At 40.2% G+C, this 10,898-nt stretch overlaps 1 protein-coding gene across 1 annotated transcript in view; it reads right to left on the bottom strand.

Annotated features, from left to right (window-relative positions):
• Positions 1–1,239: 1,239 nt before the first annotated feature.
• The window catches only part of LOC104498594 (alpha-1,3-mannosyl-glycoprotein 4-beta-N-acetylglucosaminyltransferase B-like), a 26,564-nt gene continuing 16,905 nt past the window's right edge, over positions 1,240–10,898 (bottom strand). Inside the window, exons 8-14 of the mRNA XM_010141994.1 lie at positions 10,002–10,132; positions 6,599–6,706; positions 5,535–5,728; positions 3,406–3,484; positions 3,200–3,278; positions 1,821–1,933; positions 1,240–1,266 (exon numbers count right to left, since the gene is read on the bottom strand). Of these exons, the coding sequence (XP_010140296.1) occupies positions 1,240–1,266; positions 1,821–1,933; positions 3,200–3,278; positions 3,406–3,484; positions 5,535–5,728; positions 6,599–6,706; positions 10,002–10,132 (731 nt within the window). The remainder of the gene's footprint in view (positions 1,267–1,820; positions 1,934–3,199; positions 3,279–3,405; positions 3,485–5,534; positions 5,729–6,598; positions 6,707–10,001; positions 10,133–10,898) is intronic.

Raw genomic sequence — 10,898 nt, 5'->3', positions numbered from 1 at the left:
CCCTAGTTGCGGCCAATGGTTATTAACCATCCGCTGGTCTCTGTTTCACTCAACCCACAGTATATAACCAACACCGTAAGTCATCAAAGTAGTATTAGAGGTGGTCTTAAAAAAAACCACCCTTCTGAACTGTTTTAATGTCAGAAAATTAATGAGGAGTGCACTCAAAATAAAAATACTCGTGTGAAGAATACAATTCAACGTGAATTTAACCCACTTAAAGACAGTTCCATGCCGAAGTGTACAGCGTGGTTTATTTCTCGCTGTCTGCTGTCAGCATGCAGTGCATGCGCAGGAGAATGAGGGCACAACCAGCTTCGCCTGCTAAGGAAGTGATACAGGAGTTCTGCACATTAACAGCTCCAAGGTGGATTGTCATTTCCCAAAAACATCTCAAATGACGCTGTGGTGGTTTACTTTTTATTTTGAAGTTTATATCAAGTTTTGCCCTCAGGCCAGGATTTAAGTATCAATACATCCTGATTACCAAATGCTAGGATCCAAAATTTTATTAAAATAGATTTTTTTTCTACAAAAATATAATGACACATAATAACCCTATTGTTTCCTGTAGTAATTCAACACACAATTCTCTGAAAAGTTTTACAGTCCTCTGATCACTACCCGTTTCAGTTATTCAAATGGTAACTTGGAGGCACTTCCCTTTTAAAAAAATATTAAACATAACTTACGCTACATTAAGGTTGAATCACACTTCTGTAAAGTCTGAGATACATTTTCACACTGGAGAGTTGTTCCTATCTCTGCAGACTGCTCTAAATTATTGCCACGAATATTGACAACGTTGCCTTCAGTTCTACTTTCCCTCCAAATTTGACCAGTGTTCTGAGTGGAGTCGAAAACCATGTCCTTACTGTTTTTGCAAAAATGTCCATATTTTTAGTGCTGGTGAAACTTACGGTACTCTTATGCTTTAGTCCCTGAGAGAGGCTGTAATGCTGTAGTGTTTATAATAACACATACTGAATGTTGCCAGCTGAGGTGAGACAGATGACACCTTACTCAAGAACATCTTATAGAAGTTACTAACATAATCCAGTTCTGTGTACTTTTTCATATTCTTTATACAAAGGTGTAATAGTTATCTTAACTTTTCCTAATACACAGTATTAAGAATTAAATGAGCTTGGATTTGTTCTTTTTACCCAGCCAGTTGTTTGTTGCTGTTAGCCACGTTTTCAATCTGTAACACGCGACACTTCAACTTTTTTTTTTTCCTCAGTTTCCAGCTGTCTTGATAAGTACCTGAAAAGAACAAAATACATTATTGTCCTAAGCATTGCCCAGGACATTATCTTTTCCTCCCTCCCAACCATGACTACAGTTCGAGGCTTTAGTGATTCTCTTCAGTGACTTCTGCTGAATATTTTCTACTTAGGGGTTCACAAACATTCAGACACTTGCGAGAAACTTGGAAGTTAAAAAGTAAATCACATGTTTATCTGAAAACATTTGCATATTATAATTAATATCCAAGATGGTGACTGAAAAGAAGCTGGAAAAGCCTCCCTGTCTCCTTTGGTTGGTTTGTTTATCATGACCCAAATTCTAGTGGCTGTGCTTACAGCACTGCAGAACTGGAGAATTATCCCATTTGGGCATTTCCTCCACTTTCACTGTGCAGTAAATTTAACCCCTCCCCTGAATGATTAATATAATTCTCCACTTGTGTGAGTTTTGCCACACAAAATTCCATTCAAAATTAAATTAAAAATAATGATTATCAATACTATATGGTAGGAAGGAGTGAAACACATTTAATAAAGCTTTAATCAAAATGCTTTCATTACCATGCTTACCTCACTGAGTATTGCCCAAACAGGAGAAGCAGAATTGATTGATAAACGAATAGCCTGTATTTTTCCTATTGCCTGATCGATACTGCCTTCTGCAATTCCATTTTCAAAAGCCCCTAATTAAAAAATAAAACAAGACCCGTGAAAACATATTAGAATGAAATACACTTCCAAGTGTATTTTGGCAAAAGCTCTAAATTACAAATTCTAAATTAAGTCCAGAGATACAACATTAGGGGAGAAAAATCATTTGGAAAGGGCCAAACGATAGCAACCGAAAGATAAAGCTATAAACAAGAAGAAAGATTCATTCCCTCAGTTACAGCAACTAGGAGCTGGAGAAGAATACAAGAAAATAAAGAACTATATCTACAAATATTAAAAAATTAATTTAAAAATTATAATAGTGACCATACACATATGGCACATGTGGTCATGTGAAATAACCCAGAAGAGCTTTTCTGAGAAGCATGATTATTTTAAAAAGACCTATTAGGAATAATGGACCAATTCCGATACATTTCTTCCCTAGTTTGATGCTTTTTAACTAACCTTGTTAAACTGGCACAAAGTCACTGCAGACACATGAAAAACGCTCATCTCAGGTATGATACTCAATTCCTATCAGCTCGCCTGTGCCGCTGTCAGCTGACAGCATTTCAGGTTGGATCTATAATCAGAGCAAAACAGCCAGGAGGAGGTGGGAGAGGAGCGCACGTCAAAGCGAACAAGAAGCTTTGGTGGGGTGAAAGTGCTTCTTGGGAGAAAAGTTATGTGGTAGAGGAAACCGAAGAAAGCGGCAGGCGAAGCAGATCTCCCAATAGTCCATTTTTGTTCGTATGCTGGTGTTTTAGTTCAGGTAATCCCTAACCCGGCCTTGGCAAGTGCGTGGAGAATCTGCAGTTCATTAAGAGAAGCCACACACCGCCCCGAGGAAGAAAGAAAGGGCAGCAGGGGAGTGGGTAGAAAGAGGGAAGGTGCGTTGCCTTATGCTTCATTTTCTTTTCTGGCTGGAGCACAAGTTAATGTTGTCATAATGATTAGGAATCCTTGTCTTCAGTTAAGGCTGCAAAATCCAAACTAGAATCAATTATCCTATTAAGACGGTGCAGAGACAGCAAGTAGCGTTTCTGCTAATTAGATGCCTTGGCTTTTGCCACTGCTGGTAGGGTTCCTCCTAATGTCAAACAAAATCGGATTGGTCAAACACCTGACACTGTAATATGCAGTAGCACCGAGGGTTTCTTTTCCTTACTTTTCCTACTTCCAAGCTCACCTTGGAATGCTGTGTGTATTACAGAGTTAATGGCATTCTCGAACGCAGAAACATTTTAAATGTAAGAACAAAATTTCTGTTTTTGAAGTGCCAATAAACAATTTACCTATTTTTAAATATCCATCTTTGGTTGCTGGGTAGTTAAATTTACTTCCACTGTCGACCAGTTCTTTTCTTAGCTTTTCCTGTAAAAAAAAAATAAAACAATAAAATCTCCAGAAATATTTTCTAGGGCATGCCATTTATGCTGAAGATCATTCTTAAAGTGAAATAGCACCGTCTGTTACTGTGTGTTGGAAATAAGAGACTTACATCAGCTGGCAACACTTCCACAGTCGTGTTAAACAGTTTGTCACCCGGGTGCTCCGTGTTTCCACTTCTGAAGAGGTACCTGATGATAAAGGTATATGATTTCCAGGTATTTTAGGGAAATAGTTCTTTCCAGTATTCATTTGAGTTTTGAAGGAAAGTTTCAAGTACCTTTTCTTTAGTCGTGGGCTATAGAGGACAGAAACAGGCATCGAAGCTTGACAGTGTGTGACCCAACCATACTAGAGGCTTTTTATTTTAAACAGAACAAGCATTAAAAACATCCTTGGAACCATGTATACAAGTGTTCCCCCTTTTCAGTGCTCAAGTTCCAAATAAATGAACTTTCCAGGTTTAAATGGCTAAATAAGATCTGTCATCTGATCTGTTCCTATTCCCCTAAGGTGAGGTGGGCTTCTGGAATGCAATGATCGCAAAAATTCTACTAGACCATATGCTACCTGCCAAGAGAATCCCCCCTTTTATCAGTACTGATCAATTCAGGTGCCTCTAAATAATCTCCTTTATAGCCAATGAGCAACTGTCAAAGCAAGAATCCAAGCAAAAACACCTATGAGAGTTAAAAAAAAAAAAGAAATCCCTGCTTGGTTTTAAATTTCTGGCATCATAGTTCAATCAAAAAAGAACTAAGGAAATTTAAAGCATCAGCCTCCCTCCTCTGTTATCAGACAAGCAAGACCTATGAAGGCCATCAAATATTACAGGATTAACTAGACATGTTCACAGGTTAGCAATGTGATGGGGCTGGGACCAGCCGTTAGACAATATAGTATGTAAATGAGATTCATCCAGTACAGATTCCCAGTAACAGGAAAATGCAAAAAGATAGGCTGCCCAAGTTTCCCATAAGCGTAAACCAGTTAATCAGCGTCGCTGGTCAGAGAACACCAGTGTTTATTATGACAGCTTCATTTAGTGCGGCTCACTAGATGGAGGTAGAGACTTGCTTTCTCAAATAATTTTTTAAATAAATAAGAAAAACTGAAGAAACTGAAGTCTCTTAGTGTTGTGACCAATTTGAGGAGGAAGAGTAACGACAGTGAAGGAGTTTTCTCTCTGAATATCATTACAGAGATACGGTAATTATGGTAATTTGTATCAGAGACACTCTCCTGGAACCGTATTTCTTGCTAGGTTAGTTTTAACTCAGATCTGTTCTCCAATCTGACACAGAGAGAAGAAGAAACTTTGCTAAACCAGGCAGGACTGCTCCTTCTGGTGCCAACCTCAATTTGTACTGCTCATAGAGCAGGTCCTTCTGAAAAACACTTCTCTATCTTATGCTACAGGTGTCTCTTCCTTTCAAAGACACCCAAGTTGAATGATGTGAAAACAGACAAGATAGTTTCATCTTTTAGAATGACAAAAACTTTCAAGGTGGGACTTGGTTATAGATCCAAACATGTGAATGTAGAAGTCTGGCGGTGACCCACCTGTTCAAGGTCTCATTACACACAACGGAGATACAGTCAATACAGTCAAAGAAACTCAGGTGACCAAACAGGGAAGGAGATGCAGCGCTGTCTATCTTCCCTTGTCTCTATCAGGTAGGTCTGTACCTGTCATGTACAGTAGGAGCTCACACACCCACCGTATGTAGACATCTCTACTGTAAATACCTACATTCCAGTGTCTGAATATTCAACTTAATCCCACCTTTACTAATTCAGTCTTCATTTTCCCCCCACAGTAGTGATACTTTTTCTTTGCTTTCACCTAGGCTGATAAGGTCTGGTCTGGGACATGGCCTTTGACTTGACAACATGCAAACAGCCTCTGTGTTGACAACCATGGAAATAAAGCTTTCACGGACTCCGTTGATGAAATCCATTAGTTAAAACCGAATTCCTTTGAGACTTACCATAAAAGAATGTAAAACATTTAACTGAAAAAATAAAATAAAAAAATAATCTAAGAAGCTCTGTAATTACCAAAGAGAAATGTATTTCAAGAGGGGAATTCAAGAAGGGGAGCAGATAATCATGATTTTTTTGTCAGTAACAAGGCTTTGGTTTATGGGAATAGCTGAGCCCTGGTGATTTTGAACAGACTCAGTCACTTCCTACCTGGATACATGTAGGCTTCCATATTCCACACCACGGAGTACTTACTTTTCAACTGCTAGTGGATTTAAAAAGGTGAAGCTGATGTAGTCCCCTGCCACTGGAGCTGCAGCCCAGAAACAGTCTATTCCCTTATAAACTTTTTCCAGGGTATATTGCTGGTATGCTCTTAGGCTTGTGTCCACTCGTGCAGGTGGATTATTATGTGCTTTATGGAGCACATTTTTGCCAAAATCTTTATCCTGTTGGATATAAAGAAATGTAATTGCATTCATACAATGAAAAAAAAAATCTTTATTTTTTATATATCCAGTATCTTTAATTACTACAGGGAGCTATTCCAGAAAATAATTACCTCAGTGTCAAAAAAATATACTATCTATTTCTAACAGAAAGAGATGTTCAATTTCAGAATAATCCCTTTCACTCAATGTTACAGTTTCTAACAAACAGAGCTGTACCGATTATTTCTCAGTTGTCTCGATTTAGAAGCAAACTTCTCCATAGCAGGCTATTTCACAGTTGCCTTCTGCCAGAACATCTGGTACTGCTCTCTGCTAAAGGCTCCATGAACCTCTCATCCAGTTCAAATGACGTCATGATTAGTCTAAATGGCACCATCAGGACATCCCTGAATGGTGCTTCATTGCTCCTGTCCTTATCAGATACATGGCAAATCCACCGCTGGCCCTCCAAACTCTCCCTAAAAATCTGCTGCTGTCATGATGGCCACACCCTTGTCCTACCAGTAGTCCCTCGTATTGGGATTGTGGACTGTTTGGCCAAAACAAACCGTCACAGCCATTTGCGTTCGTGCAGTGCAGAGCACATGAGACCTTATGCTGTGAAGAGGGTTCCTACGTGCCATGAGATGCTACTACGACCAGTACGAGCGCTCAGGTTAGAGATTCAAAGACGTCTGTACAGAAGCAGTGTGCCCCACCAGCGGTGTAGATGCCATTTCAATATTCTCCCCCAAATCTGTAAACCAGCATTCTTGGATGTGGAAGCGCCATCTAATGCCAAAATTGGGACGCTTGAAACAGATTTGAGAAACAAGTTGGAACACAAACATATAGTTTAGAAATACAGCATTAATTTCTTATCCTTACTTTCAAATTCTGTATCTTTCCAGCCAATGATGAATAAATTCCCATATGCTGAAAGAGAGACGGTTTAGCACGGATACGCAACTTGGCTTTCTCCTTTTCACAGTGTATCTGGAAAGAAAGTAAAAGGGAGTGAAGTTTATTTAAACAATGAGCTAAGTTCCGCAAGGCAATTTCATTATGTAGTTGAGGGTATGGGTCCAGGTTTTTAAGCCGTATTTAAATGCGTAATCCTTAGGTTAACAGTCACCTTACTTCAAATACAGTTTCCACACCTAAACTGGTAATTCCACTTGTGGTGCTATGTAGATTTGAAGGTTCAACCACCACTAATTAAGGGATTTCTGCACTGTACACCATCAGTCACACCTCAGAGTGACAAAATGGACCTCAGATCTGAAATGGATTTTTTTAACTGTTTCTGTCAATTTTCATTTCATCTCTTGGCCTCGCCATATCATTCTAATTAAACTACTTTGACCCAAACTGACCTTGTTGTGATAGATTCTGCTAACGTTTCAATCTTTATCATTTTGTCTTTCTGCTACGTTTGAGAGGCTTATCATGTACTATAAGTTATGCATCTTTTATTTTACAATTACATGAAGCCCTTAGATACTGTATTTGTCCTGCTTTTCCAGTTCAGCACACCTTGTGACACCACATATGCCAAGAACTAATTATTTTTATGTTTGTCCACGGCAAATGTTCAGCAAAACAACTACATGAAAATTGATTTATTGTCAGCTGTTTCTTTGAAAAGCACACTATTCTTCAGCTAGAAAAAAATTATTACTAGAAAATAAATTTGTACTGACAGGGTTTGCCGTTCATCCCTTACAGTAATGTAGTCTCCAGCATGGCCCCGTTCATGCGCTGACAGTGCTACTGAAGGAGCTACTTACGCCAGCAGCTGAGGATAATCAGTAGCACAGGACTGGTGTGGTCATCTGTGCAGAAACTGATAAGGCTCCTTGCTGAGTCAGGGGTCCCTTTGCTGCCTGCTAGTCCCCACTAGACTTGATAGACACGTGCCACTGCGTGTGATCACAGAACCATAGAATGGTTTGTGTTCAAAGGGACCTCTAAAGGTCATCTGATTCAACCCCCCCCGCCCCGCCCCCGCCATGGGCAGGGACATCTTTCATTAGATCAGGTTGCTCAAAGCTCCATCCAACCCGACTTCCAACACTTGCAGCGACGGGGCATCCACAGATTCTCTGGGCAACCTGTTCCAGCGTGTCGCCACCTTTACCATAAAAAAAGTCTTCCTTACGTCTAAGCTAAATCCACCCTCTTTCAATTTATGACTGTTGCCCCTTGTCCTGTCATGACAGGCCCTGGTAAAAAGTCTTTCTCCATCTTTCTTATACACCCCCTTTAAATACTGAAAGGCTGCAATAAGCTCTCCCTGGAGCCTGCTCTTCTCCAGGCCAAACAGCCCCAATTCTCTCAGCCTGTCCTTATAGGAGAGGTGCTCCATCCCTCTCCTCATTTTTGTGGCCCTCCTCTGGACTCGCGGTAACTGGTCCCTGTCTTTTTTTGTACTTGGGACCCCAGAACTGGATGATGTTTCGCAGGAGGTAGACACGATTAAGTTTCTGAACCACACAGAGATGGGATGGCTCTGACCATCACAAACTGTCTTTTCCAACTTCAGTGAGCAGATGTAGCTGAATCTTGGTATGTTAATACCCATCATGAAAACGTGCCAAACACCCATCACCACCAGATGGCACATAAAAGCCATGAACAGGTGCCCTCTTGACCCTCCCGTGAGGCAGAGTGTGATCACTTAGTGACATTTTTAGTGGTTGGAAAGGGGAAAGCGTGAGGATTTCTGTCAGCTTGCCTTCTCTGGTGCCTGTAGGAAAGGTCACTGCTTTAATCTGTCAAACAGAGGAGGAGCAGCAGCTGGGATCCCCGTCCTTCTTCCAGCCTCCGTTTTCTGCATTCTTATGAATAGTGCCAGTAGGTCATGCCACTGGTCCTTCCCACCCAGGGCAGTATGAGACTGACTTGTCTCAAAAGGTTTTCGCTACCCACAGCAACTGAAATTGCGATTGCAGAAGTGAAACTCACTGGAAACTTGCTGACACCGCTCTGCTTTGGCTTGGCCGGAGCAGACTGATGCGAGCTGCCTGCCTGCCTTGCAGGAACACAGCTTTGTTTTAGGGATTAACTGGGTCCTCGAAGCTAGAACGGTCATTTCAAAACAAAAGTAAAGTGTTCCCTGTATCAGATGGAAGTTGGCATGTTGGACAGATCTGAAATGGGGAATGTTAACATCATAGTATCTTATTCTGTTATCACAGGCAGGCAAGAACCTAAATTAGAGGTACTTGAGGCTCGGTCTAACTCCAATGAGCCAGCCTAACCCATGGAGTAGGATTTCAAAGCTCACTCCTATCTGTTTGAAGTAGGAATGGAGACTCCTCAGTGGCACTACTGAGTGTAAATCCAGGGACCTTCCATTGTCCGCGGAACCCTCTACTACACAGTAAAACTTGAAGCCTGTTTGATCCAAGCCCTTCAACCTCCTGCTCTGCCCAACTCCTATCTCTCTCTTCTGCCTTCTTTATCAACACAAACATAACAAGTGTGAACACCTGGAGTAGGAACCGGGTACACTAATCAAATAAAACTCTTCAACGTTAAAAACAAAGAAGGAGCAGAAACTCTGGTAAATCCTCTATGGCACAGTCTGTTATACAAGAAGATTGTGAGCAGTGACCAGCACCAAAGACCAGCGAAAGAATGCAAAGGGACATAAAGAAATGCTATCACGTGTAGTGATAAAAATAGTGCCTTTTGAATTCAACACAACTGTTTCTTTAATTTTCAGTGAAAAGTATCAGTTAATTCAATTTATATGTTTCTGTGCAATTTTTTTTTTTTCAGGCTACCAGTCAATTTGTTTTCCCCAGGTAATAAGAGATTTAAAGCAAAACACTTAAGTTCTGCTTCCTGAAAGAAAGGAATCGGTACACAAAATTCAGAATGACTGTGACCGTAAAATTCTGTGCTTCACCAACTTTCATGTTAGAAGGTCAGCAGAAGGTTATGAGAAATGATAGTACACGTAGATTTACATATTCAGAATTATCTTTGGTGCTGCAGGGTTGCCTACGTGACCAGCTGCAAGCAGATGTGAGCTTGTGCTCTCCATGTTCTGAGCTGACGGAGGCAAAACCGCTCTGGTGTGGAAATTTGAGTTTCTGTGAGTCAGATCTCTCCATATGACCTACCGGGCTCAGACCCTGTGCCACTCTATGCAGATCTTGCCCCACAAATTCCAAAGTCAGTCAGGTTTGAGAGGTTTCTATTCTGCTTTTTGAAAATAAATTCTTTTCTCACTGAGAATGTTTGAATATTATTACGTTCATAAATTCACAGACATACTTACTGCATCCTTTTCTGGATTGCACACTTTAACCCAGAGCAGGTTGTCTATAAGCCAGTCTATGGGCTTATCTTTATAGAACATGAGAAAAAATTCCACTATGAGTGGCAAGTCTTCCGATTTAAACAATTTTCCTGAAAACAAGACAAAAAAATTGCATGTTCAGATATTTTTATTGCTGTGCAAAACTCAGCAGCTTTATGTTTACTCCAGCCTTAAACACATGGCTGTAATTCTGATATTTAATGAAAAATTCACACGGACCCCAGCTTTGGAGAGCTGCTTATCCTCCAGCTGGCTGGGGCTTTGAAAAGATTTCCATCCCATGCCTGGAGATATTCTCACATGGTCAACCAGTTGACTAGTAAAGTGTGCAGTTACATCCTAGCTCCAAACACAAATCTGTGTATCAAGTGAAATGAAGTCTGAATAACTCCTTAAAATGCTAGACATGTAATTTCACTGGCAATATTCTACTGAATATCTTTAATTTAAGACCTAGAAAAATGTTGCTTTTAAATTACTATCACTGTTCATTTAGTTCTCTTGCTGTTTGTATTAGCAGATTATGCGAGATTTCTTTGACACGACACGTAGGTGTCAGCACAAATAAATTGTAATAGAACCAAAGAAAAATTATAAAAAGAAACTTAATACTAAAAATAATAAAAAACCTTCCCTATCATATGGGATGCATGTTCTGTCCACAAAGGAAAAGTTTTTTTCATAAATTTGTTCAAATTCCATTCTTGAAAGGGCAGCTCCATGCTACAGGGGCACACAGTGCCCTGAAGTGGAACAGTTTGCTTCTTACGGGAACCCAACTACCAGATCTCATGCTGAGGAGACTCTGCATTAAAGAGGTAGTTTTAAAGAGCCCAAAAAGTAAAAGACTTTCAG

The sequence above is a fragment of the Buceros rhinoceros genome, unplaced genomic scaffold (genome assembly GCF_000710305.1).
Source record: "Buceros rhinoceros silvestris isolate BGI_N320 unplaced genomic scaffold, ASM71030v1 scaffold18208, whole genome shotgun sequence".
Taxonomy (NCBI): Eukaryota; Metazoa; Chordata; class Aves; order Bucerotiformes; family Bucerotidae; genus Buceros; species Buceros rhinoceros.
Note: the sequence above shows the minus strand (reverse complement) of the source record. Positions and strands in the feature narration are given on the sequence as shown.